Source organism: Mauremys mutica, chromosome 9 (genome assembly GCF_020497125.1).
Source record: "Mauremys mutica isolate MM-2020 ecotype Southern chromosome 9, ASM2049712v1, whole genome shotgun sequence".
In the NCBI taxonomy this organism is placed as follows: domain Eukaryota; kingdom Metazoa; phylum Chordata; order Testudines; family Geoemydidae; genus Mauremys; species Mauremys mutica.
Window position 1 is genome coordinate 12,946,937 of NC_059080.1, and position 20,920 is coordinate 12,967,856.

The 20,920-nt window shown below is 47.4% G+C and overlaps 1 protein-coding gene across 1 annotated transcript; it reads left to right on the forward strand.

Moving 5' to 3' along the window:
- Positions 1-3,621: 3,621 nt before the first annotated feature.
- SLC25A5 (solute carrier family 25 member 5) lies at positions 3,622-7,897 on the forward strand. Its single transcript, XM_045031455.1, has 4 exons — positions 3,622-3,814; positions 5,932-6,418; positions 6,551-6,691; positions 7,501-7,897. Exons 1-4 carry the CDS (start codon positions 3,704-3,706, stop codon positions 7,656-7,658), a joined length of 897 nt encoding a protein of 298 aa, XP_044887390.1. The 5' UTR covers positions 3,622-3,703; the 3' UTR covers positions 7,659-7,897.
- Positions 7,898-20,920: the final 13,023 nt, after the last annotated feature.

Here is a 20,920-nt window from a genome sequence, read left to right on the forward strand (position 1 = left end):
TATTCCCAGCTCAGATAAGTGTCACTCAGGGGCCAGTCCTCAGATCAGTAAGAAATGGTTGCTGGGATACTGATTCTTCCAGGGAAAGTATAAAATTTCTCTATGCAGCATTGTGACATCCAGTTGCATCTGGCACACATCCCTGATTCCAGGTGCCCTCATTGTAGTGTATATCACTCAGGGCTTGGCTACACTGGAGAGTTGCAGCGCTGGTGGAGGCTTTCCAGTGCTGCAACTTAGTAACTGTCCACACCTGCAAGGCACATCCAGCGCTGCAACTCCCTGGCTGCAGCGCTGGCTGTACACCTAGTCTGCTTGGGGTATAACGAGTGCAGCGCTGGTGATTCAGCGCTGCTCGTCAAGTGTGGCCACACACCAGCGCTGTTATTGGCCTCCAGGGTATTAGGAGATATCCCAGAATGCTTGTAACTAAATTACTCTTTGTTTTGTTATGATGCCTCTCTTTGTTTTGTTGTGAACTCGGGGCTCCGGGAGCTGCTTATCTAAAAAACAAACACAGCTCTTGTTTGCTGTGATCAATCTGTAACTGACTGTGAACAATCAATTGAGATAACCCACTACCTTGCTGTGAATGAGGCAGGCAGGGGGATGAATGTCTACAGCCTAGTGTTTGCTTGAGGAGAGAAACAGCGGGGAGGGGGAGAAAGGGAGTCCGTTGGAGCAGCTGCTTATCTGGTCTGCAGGCTATTTGCAGTTAAGAGTGAATGAGGGGTCGAGGAAATGTTCAGATTTTGCAAGGCAGGGAGCTGTGTCAGCTCCAAAAATCCACTCTCTCTCTCTCCCCCCCGCTCCCTGTCACACTCCACCCCACCCCCCTCTTTTGAAAAGCACGTTGCTGCCACTTGAACGCTGGGATAGCTGCCCATAATGCAACACTCCCAACAGCGCTGCAAATGCTGCAAATATGGCCACACTGCAGCGCTGGTAGCTGTGAGTGTGGCCACACACCAGTGCTTTCCCTACACAGCTGTACGAACACAGCTGTAACTCCTAGCGCTGCACATCTGCAAGTGTAGCCAAGGCCTCAGGCTCTGTGAGACAAAGGGTAGCCAGTGGCACTGAGCTATGCTCCGACAGAGAAATAAACCTTTGCTCACCTGGGGAATTGTAAAGAAATAATGGGTAGAAGGGGGTGGTTAAATTCAGTCGTAGATGTAAGGAATAAAGCCCTTGAGAGCAGAATACTTTACAATGCTGAGTAAAGTCTTACAGCAGCCCTGTATCAGCTAAGTATTAATGACCCCCTTTAACAAATGACTCTCCCTTGTCTTCTTTGTCCAAGTTCAGCCCTGCTGTAAGCTGGTGCTTTCAACTGCCGTTATTCCCAATTATTCCAGAGCTGAATTTGATCGAGAAAGGTTCAGGACTTTACCAAAGACCACACACCAGGACACTGGAAGAGCTGGGATTGGAATTTGTCCTTTTTCTTCCCAATCCTCTGATGAATCCAGCACACTATATTCCCTTAGCTTGGAATGGTAATATTTTTAATATTGATACTTTTATGCATGCAGTTGCTAATAAAGAGATGTATCATAAGAAGCGGAGTAGACAGTCAGACTGTGTTAAGAGCCGAGCCTAGACAGGCTGCCCAAAGTTTACCGAGGTAGACTAATCTATCTCATATTTTTTATGAAAAGCTGGTTGACGTGCTTGGCAGACTTGACTAGGCCCTAGGACTGCTCCAACCTAACTATTGTTGATGGGTTCTGCTACCTTAGTACTTTCTCCCAATTTCATTTTCCTAGAATAATCTTGATCTGATTGCTCCTACCTGAAGGGAAATACTTTCATAAACAATTATATCAATTTCAGCAAAACTCAAAAGCTGTACACTGTGCAATACCTACAGGTTTATTCACTTGTAGATGACAGGGGGAGCAACCAGATTCTTAATATCTTTATTTAGTTCACCAATAGGCTTGTCCTTTATATTAATGTTCCATTTTTAAACAAAATGTAGAGGGTTAATAAATGATGAATAATTGTTTTCATAAATTATCAATTGATAGTCTAGCAAGTCAATCAGTTATTTGTAACCATCTTTTAACACCTTCTCCTGATGTGCTTATAACCATCTATATTGTAACATAGTTATATTTGTTAATCATTTATAAAGTATGACCCCAAACACTAAGACATACATCACCCCTAAAGACTATGCCGGGAGTATTTCACACAGCAATGAAATGAAGCACTGTTTGTATAGAATGCTAGACCTGTCTGTGTGTCCAATAGCATATCAGAAGTGAAGAATATCATGAAAGTGGAGAGGAAACAGGTAGGCAGAATGTATCTGAGGTGAAATTGGGATAGTGGTCCAGGCTTAGCACCCTACACTAACAAAGATATCAGGGAACATCTAAAACTGAGACCTTGATCCCTTGTATTAACATTCCGGCTGCTGACCATTCAGTTCCCCGTGCTGACTGCTTGCTCCACTAACTGCCTATTAGAATCACACACTCACACCCCACAGGCACAATTATCTTTGTTCTTCACCCATTCAGTTGAATGATAGTCCTAAGGCTGATACTTATTTTATTGTATAGTCACGGGCAGGCTTTTGGGCATGGACCCCTTGTCTGAATAGTTAAACTGGCACTGTAACCTAAGCCTCTGTGACCCTAGGAAAACCGATTTTGCCCAAGCTTTCTGTCAAGAAATGATGGTTTTATGAAAGACATGAAAGCTCACCTAGTATATTCCCATAACGCGTGTGTGTGGAGTAAAGCCTTAAAGTTTCTCCTGATCAGCTGTGAGAGGAAGAACTGATGCTATTATTTGCTAGTCTTGTTCATTCATAGCTTTCTATTATTTCCTGTTTATAAGGTGGGGTTTTTTTTACAATTTTTTAGAAATTCTTACCCCTGGAGATTAAATTCATGTACCACGTTTGATGGCTTGAGTGTGATGTAAGAAAAAGTGGACTGGACAAAGACACTGAAAAAAATATGCAGGGAACAGACCTTCACTGGAAGGTCCCTGGATGAGATTAAGATTTAAAGTGGGCTGTTATACCTCTGCCCTCCCCCCGCCCCCAAAACTGGAGAACTCTGAGGTGACCATGATTCTGGGAAGCATCCCCCACACCATGTGCACCTCGGGGCCCATCCCTCTTCTCTGCCCCCCAGGCAGCGCGATCAGTGACTCAGGGCGGATGCTGGGTGTTGTGGGGGTGCTCCCAGGCCCAACCCTGTTTCCCTGGCGACGGTGTCAGAGGCGGATGCAGGCGCTGGCAGATGCACTCCGGCTCTGGGCTTCCCCGGGGGTTGCCTAGGAACAGTCTCTCGCTGGGCCTCACGCACCGAAACCCAGAGCAGACCCTCCCCTGCACAGAGCCCAGCCTTGCCCTGCCAGGCCCCCCCCACGCCCCGCGATGCTCCAGACCCCTGCGACCCACTTAGCCATTGACAGGCCCCACCGTGTCACGTGGGGGGAGGCGACACCCACGCCCCCCCCACTCCCAGCCGGTCCCTCCCCGGCCCAGCCCACCTGCTCCAAGCCAATCAGCGGGGTGGGAAGCCGCCGCGCGTCGCTCCGCCAGCCTCGCCCCCGCTCGCTGGAGCCCGCGGGTGGTATATAAACCGGCCATTTCAGCAGCTCGGCCTCAGAGCCCGCGGGTCCCCCAGCAGCCGCCTCTTGCCCCCTGGTTCTAACTTATTAACCTGCCCCCGTCGCCATGGCCGACGCCGCCCTGTCCTTCGCCAAGGATTTCCTGGCCGGGGGAGTGGCCGCTGCCATCTCCAAAACAGCCGTCGCCCCCATCGAGAGGGTGAAGCTGCTTCTGCAGGTGGGTTGGCGGGAGGCCGTGGGACGTGCCCCGGGGCGGCGGGCAGGACCGCGGGGCGGCGGCGCTTGCACGCGCGGGGCATGAATGGGCTGGAGCCCGGCTCGCTGCAGGCGGGCGGGCCCCGAGCGCCCTGGGCTCGGGGCAGTGCCGGGGGCCGGGGTGTGTGGACGGGACCCGGCTGCGGCTTTGTCTGGAGCCGGCCGCATGGTGCCTCCGCGAGCCAAGGAGATGCCGGGGCGCTGATCCGCCTTCCAAGGTCGCCGCAAGGAGAGGGAAGGCCCGGGCATCCCGGGGCAGGGGCCGCCTCGGCTTGGGCGAGGGGGCCGCGGCGCTGCAGCCAGCACGACCCCCGCCACCCGGTCTGTGCCTGGGGCGAGGCTCCGCTGCCCCCCGGCCGGCCTCGCCCTGCCCAAGGAGACGGTCTCCTTGGCGCTGCGGCCGGCTGGGCCCCATCGGGCCCGGCGTGCGGGGCTCAGCGCCAGCTGGGGCCTCTCCCTCCCCAGCCCCTGCGGGGTTCCCGGGCGCGGAGAAGCCGGGCAGAGCCGGAAACCAGCCGCCTGCCTCGATCGGCTGCCGGAGCCAGCTAGTTCCGCTTATGCAATCGGTGCCGGCTCCGCGCCGAGGGGGGGGGGCGGTTAGCGCAGCCTCCGCCCCGGCTCCTTCCCTCCGGCCTGGAGGCTTCTTGAGGCTGCATCGCCCTCGTGCTCTGGGCCCAGCTGCGTCCCCTGGCCCAGCCATGGGGACTCGGACCCCCGAGTGAGCCTCCCTTGACTCTCCGCGTCCAAGCATCATGCGGTAAAACCAGCGCGCAGAGCCAAGCAGGCACGATACCCAGCGGAGGAAAGCAAAGAAGCTGGTACATAGAGAAGCCCGGTGACCTTCCAGGCCACACGACCCCGCTTCCCCTAAAAAGATAAAGGCAGGCTACTAGCTTAGCTTTGCTCCAAAGTAGACAGCACATGCATCTCTGATCTGGGCTGGATCACGATAATTTGCTGCCTTTTAGGTAATCTGGAAAAATCCAGTGTAGCAAAGCATATTTTGCTGTTGAAAAGAAATTCACGTGCAGTTCTGCTCTCAAGATGCTCTTTCTGACTGTCCCCCAGTCACATCATTCTAATGAAAGTTTCACAAGTGTACGGAGGAGGGCTGCTCTAGAAAATCCTACCACTTCTAAATGGAGCCAGAAAGGTCTCTATTACCACCCCACCCTAAGACGATAGCACTTCCTGTTTCTGGGTCAAGTGAATGGCAGGTGATAACCTTGGAATTCAGCACTTACCATTTCTGCATTCCAGGAGTCTATTGCACCGACATCTGCTTAGAGGATAGTGAAGTTTGTCACTGAAGCAGACTGAGACTTTCATGACACTCTGGTGTAATTAGGCTTGGCAAACTTAATTTTTATTTATGATTTTTGATCAATAATATTGATCTTAAATTGATAAAAATGCTTTTCACAGTTGTAGGGAAATTATGGGAGGTCAGACAATTATTTAATGACAGTAGTCAATGAGATTTAAAAAGTTAAAGCCTTACAACCATGAACACAAACTGTTAGGATATCATGGAGTAAATATCCTTAACACAAACTGAGGTTTCAAGCAGCATTTTTCTTATGTTGCTTTATCTGTAAGTTGTGATTGTTAATTGTGTGTGTGCAGTGAAATCATCATTTACTGCTACAAATATAATCCTTCCACACTTAGTTATAATGAGCAAAGTTCAACAATAAACTCACTCTAGCTTGTCTCTCCATCAAATTTAAGAGATCCACACTTAAGCTTATCCTTATTCTTGTTTACTAGTAATTCATGTTTTCACTACCAAATCTCTGTTTCATTTATAATTCCTCTAGCTTTATTGGACCAGGCTTATTTCATTTCATAACAAGCTTTCAGCATTTCTAGCCTAAACAGATATCCTTCAAATTTACTTCCCCTCTGTAGGGGAAGACGGTCTATCCAGACCCTGGAATCAGATGCTAATTATTAAATGCAAATAAAAGCAAACATTTCTACCAAGTGAAAACCATGAAACATCATAAATCCAGATATTCAGGCTTGTAATTTTATCAGCACAATGATGTTAATCCATCTTGATTTACTGTTTTACAGGTGCAGCATGCAAGCAAGCAGATTGCAGCAGACCAGCAATACAAGGGCATCATTGACTGTGTTGTCCGTATCCCCAAAGAGCAGGGTGCCCTGTCCTTCTGGCGTGGCAACCTGGCTAATGTGATCAGATACTTCCCTACTCAGGCCCTCAACTTCGCTTTCAAAGACAAATACAAGCAGATCTTTCTGGGTGGCGTTGATAAAAGAACCCAGTTCTGGCGTTACTTTGCTGGTAACCTGGCATCTGGTGGTGCTGCTGGTGCTACATCTCTGTGTTTTGTGTACCCTCTTGACTTTGCCCGTACCCGTCTGGCAGCTGATGTGGGTAAAGCTGGAGCCGACAGAGAATTCAAGGGTCTTGGTGATTGCCTGGTCAAGATCTTCAAGTCTGATGGTCTTAAGGGCCTGTACCAAGGCTTCAATGTATCCGTTCAGGGTATCATTATCTACAGAGCTGCCTATTTTGGCATCTATGACACTGCAAAGGGTAGGTCCTTTGAACTAACTTCTTAAATGTGTAAGAAGCTAGACAACAATATTAAGGCTTTTAGAAGGAACTCTAGATTCTAATGCAAAACCAGATTTACTTTGGTGTTATAACATCTCCTCCCTCCCATAGGAATGCTTCCTGACCCAAAGAACACCCACATCGTTATCAGCTGGATGATTGCTCAGACAGTTACTGCTGTTGCTGGTTTGACCTCCTATCCATTTGATACTGTCCGCCGTCGTATGATGATGCAGTCAGGGCGTAAAGCAAGTACGTATCTAATTCCTGTGTAGAACTTAATGGGGGCGGGCATTCCTAAAGAAACATCTCTGTCCACGGATGCAGGATGGGTGCAGAGAACTCTACGTCTGTGTTCCAAGGCCCATGGGATCAGAAGGGTTTGGGCAGGCAGGACTTCCTGGTTCAGAAGTGGGATCTTGTAAATGGAGAGCCAGATTGTCTATTGCTTTTACAGTTGCGCCACTCAGAGCACAAGTCCTCTCCGTGCTCCGGCGAGACACGTGCTCTCCATGTATAGGAGGAATAGTCCATCTTTCCCAGAATGTGCTGCAAATCACTATCTGGACCAGGATTAGAGCTAGAGTTCCTTGCTCCATGAGACCATGCAGCCCTTTTGCTAGAATACATCCAGACACTCTATTTGTTGAATATAAACACGCTGCAGAAGCACTCACGGCAGATGGTGGTGCTTCCTAGTATAAGCCATGAGGATGGGAGAGCAGCATATCTCCTGGGGTGACTTGCAGTGAAGACTTGCCTTTATGCAGCTGCTAAACCCAAGCACTTGAGATGTTAGTGCAGTTGCTACAGACAGTAAAACTCAAATTCTTGCCTATTACATCTCTGTATAGCAATGAGATGCTGTTAGTGGTGCAAGTGTAGGAAAAGATCATTCATGCTGGTCTCTAGTTTAAACAATTAAATGCCTAATAACACTAGAGCACAAGTTCAGAAATACAATTCATTCAAAGCTGGAAGCCTTGCTGAGCCACTACTGTCATGGCCAAGATCCTCATCCAGGTGACCCCTCTCACTAACCATCTCTGTACTTTCCACAGCTGACATCATGTACTCTGGTACAATTGACTGCTGGCGAAAAATTGCCCGCGATGAAGGGTCCAAGGCGTTCTTCAAGGGTGCATGGTCCAATGTACTCAGAGGAATGGGTGGTGCTTTTGTCTTAGTATTGTACGATGAAATCAAGAAGTACACTTAAGTAACTTCCGCGTGTGAACCGGCATGTTGTATTATGTAACTTTGATCATTCATGGACTGTCGAAACTGTATCAATTACAACTGGTATCCATACTGTTTGGCAAAGGGCAGCTGTCATGCTCACCTGACCTCTGTCTTTATCAAGTCATTCCCCTGATGATGGGACTCAATGTTTTTATTTCAGGCACTCCTGTTTAAATAACAAGTCCGAGGAAATAAAAAAAAAAAATCCAGAACCAACTCTACTAGTGTTGTACTTGCTTTACCTCTTCTCAGTAAACTCTGCTTCAGCTGCAGTGAGGAAAATGCTGGAAGAAGCATAGTAACTACATAGTAGCACTTTGAGGGGGGTCTATGGGGATGTCCTAGTCCAGGTAAATCTAAATTTCTAATGCTTGTGGTATTAGGAAAATGTTTGAAATAACTGGCTAATCCACAAACAGGGCATATTTCTTGTGATGTACCCTCTTGAGAGGGAGAGGAAAGGGATGCTACCTAACTATGACTGTTTCCTTTAAAGCTACAATCTCCTTCGAAACTACAACTTTCTGAACAATCCCTAGTATGCACTGGCATCTTAATTCAAATCTCTATGGTGCTCTAGTGCTTGTATAGATAAGGTAGCTGTTAAGTGATAAGAAGCTAGCAGTGCCTGCCTGTGCCCCCCTGCCAGCTGGTGCTGGTGAAGGCTTGAGCTTTAAACTAGCCACTCTCTAGGCGGATAAGAGGAGCTAGAAATGGTCTAACACATGTCTGATATAGCCAGAACTCCCAGTGACAAGTATGCAATGGCATGAGGGAGTAACTCACTCGGAAAACTAGTCTCTCTGTGTAAGAATTTCAAGGAAGTGGCTGAAAACTACTGACTCCATATTTAAGAACAAAACCAAAACAGTCAGGTATGGGTATGTCCTCCCTGCAGAGTTAGCTTGAGTGATTCACACCTGATTGTGAGCACCCAGATGGTCATCTCGCCCAGCTGTGAGCAGCCACTCAGCAAGGCTTTACAGAAGTGTGTCCACTAAAGTGTATCCAGGCTCAGGTGAGGCACTAGGACTTGTGGGGCACTGTCCTCTGCTTAGTGCTGCAGTAAACTGAGCTGCTCTTATTCCCTGTGAATTGGGGGAGAACATGGGCAACCAGGAGGCATTATGGGAAGGCAATAGAGAGCTATGCCCCCAGAAGGGAATTGGTCTAGTGACACACACCAAGTGTGAGCAGTATCTTTAGGTAGAAAGCACCACCCTGTGTGAGGGAGAGGTTTTTGTGTGTGGAGGGGAGCTGGGTTAGGGGTCAGAGTCTGGGTTAACTGCAATGAAGACCAGTCCTGTTAAACATGAGCTAGCTTCCTTTGGGTTACATAGCCTAGTAAAAATCAACAGCCACTGGACCTTACTTGGTACTACATAACTGCTACCTCATCCCTTACAACCACAAGGGAAATGCAGCTGTGGTATTGCCCCACCTGGATGTGCAGGTGCAGCTTACATTAATATAGGGCAGTGGGATACTTGGTGCATCTAGCCTGATCAAATGCAGGAAGGTGGTTCTCCCAGCCCTAAATCTGACTTCAAGCAGGGAAGGTCACTCCAGGCCCTTTCCCAAACCACCCTTCTAAGCCTCTGTCTCTAATCCAATCAATTGTTAGAGCCCTTTGTCTCAATCATCAAACTGAAGTGGGGTGACTCAAGCAAACAGCCCTACAGCTGCCACTTGCAAAGTGCCAATAGTCATTTTTACTGTTGAAAATTAATTCTGAATTATAGAGGGCACAACCTCATTAATTATAGCTGTAATCGAAGGGCAGGCACTGTTTGGCTGTGCATGACTGGCACTCTGAATTTACACCTGGAATATTGTCGCCTGCCTGCCTGCTATTACTTGCCAGGGCTTCCACCCTCCGGTAATGCTTCTGAGTGACTGTACCGTGCTATGAAGGTGCAGAGCTTTTTGTTTCTAGTCCAGCGAGACCTGTTGAATGTGATGGAGCATGAACTTTGGGTAATTGATTATACAGTGACACCGCGGAGCTAAATGAACCACCATGGAGCAGGCACCTCTGCATTCCCTAGATTACCCACCCAAGAGCCTTTGCTAGGTTTTTTTACGTAGCCTTTCCATTCTTTCACTGTGACCCTCTCCCTCCCAACCTGTATGTAACAGATGAAGGTCATTTACAAATAGGGTGACCAGATGTCCTGTTTTATAGGGACAGTCCTGATTTTTGGGTCTTTTTCTTATATAGGCTCCTATTACCTTCCACCCCCTGTCCCAATTTTTCACATTTGCTGTCTGGTCACCCTATTTACAAATCAATCCACCCACAGGAGCAGAGTAACTCAGCAACTTGTGCTTATTGTGGCCTGGTATTTAAAAGTCAAGTGGCTGCTAGGAGTATGAGTTACACTGAGAGACATTTCTTTTTCCCTCAACATATGGTAATACTTCATCCCAATCAGGCAGCCCTAGGTCAGATATTTGGGTGGAGAACCCTTGTGCCACACATGGATTCAATAATTAGGGGCTGGTTGCTAGACACTCCTGAATTGCAAGGGGTTTCCTGCTTGCATGTGGCTTACATAGTCCATGCCACTGATACTTCTCTCCTCCCAATAGCCCCCTATAGTGGGAGAGGTGGGAACGTGAGGCTGTGAAATCACAGCTGCGAAGGTTGCGTAGACTCAAGATGAGAGTGAGTACTGAATCTGCTTTTGCAAGTGATATTGCTGTGGGAGATCTGCTGATGGGCCTGGTTCTAGCAGGGCAGGATGGTGCCTAGACTCTGACTTGTGCTAGGCTCCACTAAACAGGCTCGGCTCAAGAGCTGAGTCCTAAGAAATGCTGACTGTAAAAAACAGAATGTTGGTACATTTGCCGTGGAGGTGAATGGGCCATGTGGTAGGGTTGAACCAGTGTAATGGAGAAGAGAATTTGATCCTTTTGTTTTCTTGCGGTCACATTCCACTTTCACAAACCACTCCAGGATGGAGCAATCTATTCCCTGCAATGAGCTTGGTCTGTGTGGTGGTGGGAGATTTAATCAAGCTAAGAAAACTGTCTCAAGAACACCAGTTAAAAGCATTTGGTACATGATTAAAATCTTTGTGCATACTTCATGGCATTTCTGTAACATGCCGTTTCCAAGTGTTGGCGCCCAGTGGAACATGGCCCAGATTAGCAATGTAAATGTTCTCTTTACTCACCAACGGAAAGCATAGGCAGCAGTATCGCAAGTTTCCTTACATCATTCTCCCCATATACTTCAACCTGAACTGGGAGAGGGCATCCCCTTTGAGAGGGAATCCAGGCTCCAGTCATTGGCATCTTTGCTGGAATTAATTAGGTATTAGTAATATTTAGTTCTTGGCAAGCGCTTTCAGCACAAGATCTCAAGCATGCTACAGAGGAAGTCAGTGTCATTATGGGGAAAACAGACCCTCGGGGAAGGGAAATGACTTGCCCAAAGTGACCAGCAACCTAGTGGTGGAGGCAGGATTTGAACCCAGGTTCCTGGGTCCCAGACTATGCCCTCAGGGGTGTCTGTTATGCTGGTGGTTTTTACATAAGACCTCTGGCATATTGACAATGTCATTTCCTCTCTCATGTCTGTGGCAGCTCTGTCTGGTCCAGGCTCAGCTGCTGCTTGACGTTAAGGATTCCCTGTGCACATTGCCAACCAGTTACTCAACATCCTCCTCACTGGCATGGAGACAACCCCCTAGCAGCCCAGCTGCTGTAAATCCTCTGCTAAAGACCTGTTGATGCAGAAAGGCTACACACAGGATCATATTAAATATTTGCCCATGATTCTGGGCGGCTGATCATGGTGCTAAATGCTTGGAATAGCTGTGAGCTAAAGGAGAGCCAGCCCTTCCTAAGACTTCAGTCAGATCTCACTTTCCTCCCGTAAGAGCCCAGCTAGCACAGGCATCGTTACCGCCAGTGCTAGCTCAGTGTGGGTGGACTTTACTTGCTCATTCGATCAGGTGTTACCAGCCCCACGCTTGTGTCACGTCAGGGATGCTAGTTTGAAGTCCATCTAGCAGAAGGGTGTAGGAATGCAAGGGGCCGTGCATTGCCAGCATGATCACTGGAGATGGGCCTTAGTCACAAAGTTCAGAGTCAGAGCCAAAGTCCCCCAGACGCCAGGGGATGGGCTGGATTTAGCACTCTGGTTGGGGACCAGCGCAGTGCTAGCAGAAGCAGACTAAGCAATTGCTTGGGGCCCTGAGCAGCTCAAGGGACGGTGGGGGGGAGAGAGACTTGCTTTTTTATTATGGGGGGGGGATATTCCTGCTTAGGGCTCCCAGTGGGCTAGCACTGCCTCTGTTGGGACCCTTTCTAATCACAATAGCTATCGCACTTTACAAATATTAACCAATAGAGAGCAACGATTCAAGACTAAAACTGCACCTGAGCTCTGTGCAACTGGCCCCTCTTTCTATAACAGCCCGAACCGTGACTGTGGATCCCAGTGTTCCCCAAAGAGTGGGAATGGACTGATCCAAACTTTGCGCTTGGCCTTAACTGTAGAACACTGGATTTGAACATTGGGGAAGTTTGAAAAACAATTCCAGTTTTGCCGCTCCATTCAGCACGACTCAGTGGTACGCACATCATCTCCGTGCACTAGGTTGGGGGGTATTATTCCCCCTCTACTAATGAGGGGAACTGAGTTGGCCAGAGTCTCATTCCTAGCAACAGGAATTTTGCTGATAAGGCCAGGTGCCACAGTAACTACAGCGACTCTCTTTTCAGGTTCGCCAAGCAGGCCTCAGCTATAAAGAAATGAATGTAGTGATCACAGTCTGGATCCCTGTGGATACGCTGGAAATTAGAGCGATCGGCGGTGTCTGCTTAAGGGATCAGGAATACAAGGCGGCTTGCGTAGTGCAATGTGGCTAGTCGGTTCTGCCAGCTCCTCACTTTCCTGAGGGCTAGAACGCTCCATCTCCATGAAAGCCTGTTCTTGTCCCTTTGTAAAGGCTGAATGAATGAAGTGTAAGTGTGAGTGCGCTTAGGCCACTAATTGGCAAAGGGAATCCAGCCCTGTAACTGGACCGACAATACCATAACATGGAATGAATTGCAGGGTAGCAGGCCTCTAATCTCAGCCCCCCATCCCCCTCTCTGCAGTTGGGTTGAGCTGCAACATTTCATAGGAGACCAGCCCACAGATTGAGGTCAGTCTCTAGGTGTGTTTCTTCCCCTCCCCCCTCCCCCGCCCGAGTCACTGGCAGGTACTGCTACGTATGAGGCAACATCATCTGGGAAGCAGATAGGACTGAACGTTTCGGTTCTGAGAATTCACTGGCTTATTCTGAAAGCTGGAGAGCAGCCAACACGTGCGTGTGCATAGCAGGCCGCTCTTTAATGGCATGGTCCCTTACAAGGTCTTTACTTTTGCAGGTGGCAGGAAGGTTATTTATACTGGGATACAATTTAATTGGCAGAGAAGATAAAGCAGCCTCCTATCACAGGCAGCCTTGTAGCAGGAATGAGGCCCAATCACAATGTTTCAATTGGTGATCGTCTTTGGAAGGATGCAGACCATTTCTCCAGGTTGCTAAAGCTTGAGTGATTAAAATGAATAACTAGTAGTATTATAGTTGTGCCTAAAGTAACACCCAAGATCAAGGCCCCATTGTGCTAGGGGCTGTACAAAAGCACGGTCCCTAAACTGAAGAGTTTCCCGCCTAAATAGACAAGTCAGAAAAAGAGTGGGAGAAAGGAGGGATTATATCCCTGTTTTACAGAAGACGAAGTGAGGCGCAGAGATTGTGTCTTGACCAAGGTCACCTAGGGAGGCTGCGGCAGAGCTGGGAATTGAACCATCTCCTAAATCCCAATCCACAAAAGCATTCGTCCTCTGGAAATAATCTACTGATCTGATTTTAGCTAAAATTGCTTGATCTTTGCACTGCCCCTAGGATCCTAAAGTGATTCACTTTTATACTAGCCATATGCTTGAATTGCACAGTTCAAATCCAAACTTTTCCAAAATGCAGGGTGTTTGGGCCCCGGGTTTTGGTTTGGCCCGTTATAGAGATTTGGGCCAGTTGCAAAGTGCCGATCCAACTCTGAACTTTCCCACTGTTCAAGAGGGTTCAGTCCAGGTCTAAGTGATGGATCATATCTACACTATATAGTGTACATCTTCAGCACTGAAACGCAGCCTCTGGAGGCGATACTAGTAGGAAGCACACTGCACAATAGTGCCATGGAAAGGGGAATTTCTTTAACTAAGATACTGAGGTTACGTCTACACTGCAATAAAAGACCTGCGGCATGGCCGTGGCAGACCCAGGTCAGCTGACTGGGGCCTGTGGGACTATAAAATTGCAGCGTGGACATTTGGGCTCAGGCTGGCGCTCTGGATCTGTCTGAGACCCCCTGGGAAGGGGAGGTCATTGCAGTGTAGATGTACCCTGGGAAAATCTTCTCTCTTACAAGAAGAGTCTAAAGATCTTTAAAGTCCGTGCAGACAAGACTTTGGATTTAAAAGGCTTTGCAAAAAGAGCCCTTCCACACAGCACACCTCCTGGCACTCCATGTTCCCACCCTGGGAGGATGACGTGCTGATTCAGCCTTCTTGGACTTTGAACCAGGGAGCCACACCTGCCGCGTAGCCCACTGAGGGCCTGATCCAAAGCCCACTGAACTCAATGTAAGGACTCCCAGTGACTTCCTTGGGCTTTGGATCAGGCATCAAATCATCTGTCTCTCCTGAGTTAAAGGTGTTGCCGGCCAATGTGTGAAGAATTCTTCTTCGCATTCGTATAGCTCTCCTCACTTTAGTATCTGCGCCGGGACGCATCTGCTGCCCTTATTTGTACAGTATTCACACAACTGATTTAATAAATGCAGCAAATTTGTATTTGAAACTGTCAGCATTTAGATTCATCTGAGGTAAACTAGATTTCAAACCATCTTGTTTAAAAAAGGGCTTTGAAGCAAAGGGCTTAAGATTTCCTGGCAGATTTTTCCCTTTTTTAGTCTTTCTGCTTTGCTCTTGCTGTTAGACTGGGGCTCAGCAAGGGCCAGGAGCAATTGAGCAAATGAATGAAAAAAAAGTTACAAACCACAAGCCGTCAAAAATGGTATTGATCTGGATGTTTAAAAATGTTCTTTCACCTTTGCTGCTTTACGTTATTGTGACTGTCAAAGCAAGACAGGGCGTGACTGGGAAAGCAAAACCCAGTTGGACAGACTGAAAGAGCCAAGGACTTTCTAGAAGTGGTGAAAGAGGAGCCTAAACCCTGAGCTTTGGGGAAGTTTGGATGTAGGCTCACGCTTTGCAGCTGGGACCCAGCTCAGTAATTTAGGCTAAGAGAGCGGCCGGGCACCCACAGCCTGACTGGGAATTGCTGGGAGGTCAAACCAGTGACTTGTCTGGGGCAAGCCCCCTGGTGCAGGGAAGAGAAGGGGGAGAAGTGAAAAACAAACCTTTTTTCATCACCCTGAACCCCCACCCCCACCCCGCATCTCATGATTGCTCATAAGTTTGTGTAGCTACACAGACACGCCCCAGCAGTAGCGGAGTTGTTCTGGGTGTTTGGCACCACGTTACTTCTCAGCTGTAATTGCTTGCACTGATGCAGGGCACAGAAACAACAGGCAAGCAGTATACTCATAAACTCACGCAGCTCACTCAGCAAACTGGGTGTGTCAAAACCACCTGCACGTTGTGGTTAGATTTACACTCTCATTCCACAACTGCCAGGCTTGAGTACGCAACATTCTTGTTCATGTCAAACAGTTAAGGTCAGACTGTGGGCGATCAGAACTTTCTCTTGTGAGTAATCTCATTGACATCACTAGGGCTGCACTGTCTCCCATACTCTGGCGGAGTACTACCTTACTCTGCAAGTCGTCCCATTGAAATGCCCTTGGATCATCCCAGCACAGGGAGAGGGGAGCCTATCTTGAAGTGACCTGGGGCTAGTTCAGACCCAGTGCAGATCTGGTCACCCCTTCTCAAAGAAGATATATTAGAATTGGAAAAGGTACAAAGAAGGGCAACAAAAATTATTAGGGGTCTGGAACAGCTTCTGTCTGTGAGAAATTAAAAAGATGGACTTTTCACCTTGGAGAAGAGATGACTGAGAGGGGATATAATAGAGGTCTATAAAATCTTGACTGGTATGCAGAAAGTGAATAAGGAAATGTTATTTACTCCTTCACATAACACACTAACTAGGGGTCACTCAATTAAATGAATAGGCAGCAGGTTTAAAACACACAACAGGAAGTACTTTTTCACACAGTCAACCTGTGGAACTCATTGCCAGGGGATGTTGTGAAGGCCAAAACAGGATTCAAAAAAAGAACTAGATAAGTTCATGGAGGTTAGGTCCATCAATGGCTATTAGCCAGGATGGGCAGGGATGCAACCTCATGCTCTAAGTGTCCCTAGCCTCTCTTTGCCAGAAGCTGGGAGTGGACTACAGGGGATGGAGCACTATTATTGCCTATTCTGTTCATTCCCCCTGAAGCATTAGCCCCTGGCGGAAGACAGGATACTGGGCTAGGTGGACCATTGGTCTGACCCAGTATGGCCATTATTATGGCACACTTGGGGGCTATCCTAAAGTGTGCTCCAGCTGCCATGGCCCTTTTGGACCTTGCAGCAGCTGGGAAATATTTGGCATAAGAATACTCAAACCATGGTTCCTCCTGCCCCTGACTTAATATACCCTAGGAGCAGGGCAAGTTTTCTGTGCTGGAGGTATTCCTTGTCATTGCCACTGGTACTACTCACGGCATAAGATACAACTTGACATGACTTGACTGCAGCCGATGAAGTGGGCTGTAGCCCACGAAAGCTTATGCTCAAATAAATTTGTTAGTCTCTAAGGGTACATCCACACTACCCACTGGATTGGCGGGTAGCAATCGATCTATCGGGGATCAATTTATCATGTCTTTATCGTGTCTCGTCTAGACGCGATAAATCAATCCCCGAATGCGCTCCCGTCGACTCCGGCACTTCACCAGGGTGAGAGGCGGAAGCGGAGTTGACGGGGGGAGCCGCGGCCGTCGATCCCGTGCCGTGAGGATGGGAGGTAAGTTGAAATAAGATACCTCGACTTTAGCTACACTATTCCCGTAGCTGAAGTTGTGTATCTTACATTGACCCCACCCCACCCCCAGTGTAGACCAGGCATAAGGTGCCACAAGTACTCCTGTTCTTTTTGCGGATACAGACTAACACGGCTGCTACTCTGAGACTTGACATGAGTAAAGGTGGCAGAGTTGAACCCTCAGCTAGCCCCGGAGTTCTGGGTTGAAAATAAAACCCCATTGAACTGGGTGGCAGTGAACCACAGTTTGAGTGAATCTGTTTCATACACCATCTCAGGGGAGACTGTCACTCAGCTTTGGCTCAACATTTATTTTGTAAACACCCTGTTTTCACAAGGCCTGAACCCAGTAAAAATGTGGTGCTTGCACCCCAAACATGGCCCCCTTGAGAGCCTGATAGTGCCACTTATGCTAAATAACTGAAACTGACTTGATTTGCTTTCTGTGTCCAAGCTGGTCTGAGATTTGTTTACCTGGAATCCTTTCAGGAACCATGGGCCTGCTGAGGTCGATTAAAAGTCTCCCTCTGCGTTCACTGGCCTCTGGATCAGGCCACACCTTTTCTAGGCAGGATAGAATGGCTCTGGGATGGAGCTTCGGTCTCTAATGCCTTGGCTACACACACAAGTTGCACTGCTTTAACTATAGCCCTATGGTAAAAGGGGTACAGTCCTCCCAGTGTGGATGCAGTTATATTGGTATAAAGGCACTTGACACTAGAATAGCTATAGCTGTAGGGAAGGAGAATGAAGTTCTGGAGATCCTGGCTGCTGGAGTCAGACCTTTGAAAGCATGATGTTTGCCTTTATTATATATTCACATTATATCCATATAAAAGGCTGAAAATGAGAAGATGTTTTGAAACCACATAGCTGAATATCCATTTCTCCTTTTATGCACTTGCCAAGGCCTAAGCTCATTCTGTGCTTCACCTGCTACAGGTGGAGGCCTCACTAAGGGCTCTACACGGTGTCAAACGCCCTCAGCTCCCGTGCTCAGCACCTCACAGTGGCAGACCTAATTCTGCAGTTGTCTGGTGCACGAAAGTCCTATTCATCAAGCAATGCAAACACTGCAGCTCCCTGCTCTGCTTTAGGTGTTGGTGAGCTCAGCTGTTACGGGAGATATGCTAACCTTGAATTTATTCGTTGGCAGGTAGCTAGAGACACAGAACAATGTTTGCTAGTTAGCAGCAAGTCCGCACGCTCCTAGGAAAGACAGGAACTTGATAGACAAAAGAGACAAAATGGGAAAATATGTTTAAAAAATGCGTGGCTGTGCCAGATATTCCACTGACAAAGAAAGAGAGTGACTGAGTCCCCCTGCAAAACAAAAACCATCAGAGCTAATTAACGTGAAGTGCTTTGTGCGTGAACTGTCACAAGTGAATCAACAATCAAATCAAACAACCCACAATCAAATGTTGCCCTTTCAAACAGGCTTGTAGTGTGCAACAAAGTGTAAGAGCTGAGATATATGATAGAAGGGTTCTGTTCCTCTATTAAATCAAAGTCATTCTACTTTCGGCCTGCAAGGGAGTCAGAGAAATAAGTGAGATGTTTGCATCCAGCGTCAGCAAGGCTTGTTATTATTATTACAGTAGCACTGAGAAACCTGAACTGAGATCAAAGATCCTTTGTGTTAGATGCTAGACAAGGAGAAACAGTCCTTGCCCAGAAAAGTTTACCATCTAAACAGACAAGACAAATGGTGGGGAAAAGGAAGTATTATCATGCCCGTTTTACCAATGGGCAACTGGGGTACAGAGAGATTAAGGCCCAGGTCTTCATTGCTATTTAGGTTCCTAATTTCCTTTGAAACCAATGGAAGTTAGGAGTGTAAATATCACTGGGCCTAAGGGTATGTCTACACAGCAGCTGTGACTGAGCCTTCCAGCCCACAAAGACAGACTCATGCTAGTGGGGCTTGCACTAGTGCACCAAAAGAGTGGTGTGGACATTGAGGCACTGGCAGAGGCTTGGGCTAGGCTCCTGAGCTAAAGCCCAGCCTCCCTCCCTGTGTCTGAGCTCAGCCTGTCTGCACCGTAACATCCGCGCAGCTATTTTGAGCATGCTCGCCGGAGCCCCGCTAGTTACCAACAGTCTGTCTACCCTGGTGGGGAGCAATGTTGACATACCCTAAGCGACTTATCCATGGTCACACACAGGAAGTGTGTGGTAGAGGTCTCCAGAGCCCCAGTCTGGTGCCTCAAGTGCAAGACTCTCCTCGCTGTGGACAATGTAAGATAAATATGGACAGTGTAAGCCATCTAGTGCGCTATCTAAGCACCCAGAGTAGGCTCTGTCCCGTGAACAATCCACCCTTTGATTGATAGAAATTCCATTCTTAAAGCTCTAAGTAAACACATAAGTACTTAAATCAGAGCTTCATTACCTCTCAACGAGCTATTCCATAAACCCACTCATACCCACCAAAACACAAACAAAAAACCCAGCAACTTCCCCTCTACTTCTCAGCAAAGATGAATACCCAAGTGCAGCCACGAGGCCTCATGTTACTAAGGCTCCTTCCTAGAGAACAAAATAGTCCCTGCTGTGTTAGGCATGTAAAACTAAAAGGAGATGACACTTTCCCCAATCAGTTAATGAGCCACAGCATGTGGGGCTGGATCATTTAATTCCAGATCATGTTTCTTTAATGAAGAAATCCGCAGTTTGTCTTCTGGACTTTAGTGTGAATGAATGAAGTCTTACTGCATTTAGAAAAAGAGAGAATTTAAAAAAACAACCAGAGTCTTTCCTAAGCTGTATTATTAAACCAAATCCACTATGTTGGTTTACGTAGCGTGCCTGAGTGACATGGCTGGCCTCATTCCCTTTAGACCAATCCAGGCACTGAGACACCTGTACTTGCTAGAGCAATCTGCCTTGTAAAGCACCTCGTTTACAGGTTGCACAGCAGGTTTAGACCAGAAAAAGCAGGTGTGTCATGTCCTTGAGCAGCCAGGAGTCCTGTACCCTGTCCCTGCTGCCTGTACGTTGTCAGCATATTTGCATAACATTGAGGATTCCTGTTGAAGTTTAAAGGGCTCATCAGGTCCTTGTGTTTGTAATTAGTTTCCCTTTGGATTAATATCTTAGCAGTGGTGCTTTTCTCCCCATAGGTAGCCAATCTAAAATATGACACTATTAAGTCTAAGAGGAAGTGGTTACAGCCCCAAATGTGGTCAGATTCTTTTAGATACATTTTCAATGCCGCTGGGCAAAGAGAGATTAGTCAACATCGTGTATCTCTGAAATCTATGAAAGAAATTAACACACACAAACATAATGTGACCCACTCCTCTCTTTGTGTTGTAATCAGATATCCTCTCTATCAAACAACTACAGTTGTTCCATATGTTACTCACACATAGGCCCTGACCGTGCAAACACTTAAGCATATGTGGCTCCTTACTTTTTATTTGTTACAAATGTAAACAAGTGCTGCAAGCTAAGGGTTTGGGCAGTTAGTGCACAGTAGGCTGGGTGCAAATCTACAGCGCAGTAGCCTGTTGTGCACTAACTGATTCTGCTACTGCACTCTAACAGTTCTGTGGTTTGTTTTGATCAACTCCTGTTTCAAAGCAGAGTTGAGCACAGGGCACTATGGAACTTTTAGTGCATGGTAGCAGGGGCCACACAGCCAGACAGTGCACAGCAGGCTACTGTGCTATAGATTTACCCCCCAGTTTACCGTGCAGTAACTGTTTGTATAGACCAGCCCTAAGACTCCAGGATTGTCTACCTTAGGGAATTGACTGGAATAGAAATTACAGAATGATCTATTCCAAAATAGCTCCCTGTGTAGACATCCCATTTTACAATAAAAGTCACTTTTATTCCAGAATAATTAGTGCACTTCCAAAGTGGGGTAATTACTCTGGAATAGTGTCCACACTGGAAGCTATTCTGAAATAGCTATTTTGGTCAATTTTCCTGCGTAGATAAACCCTAAGACTGTGGAACTCATTGCCACAGGAAATTTGTGGCCAAGAATTTTGCAAGATTCAGAAAGAGATTGGACATTTAGAAGGATAAAAAGAGTCACTGGAGTTATAGTTAATTAATCATAGAAATGTTGGCAGGGATATAAAATCTCATGCTTCAGATTTACGCCAATATCAGACTATTAGAGATCAGGGTGTGACCTAATGTAGATGGCAGATTACCCCACAAC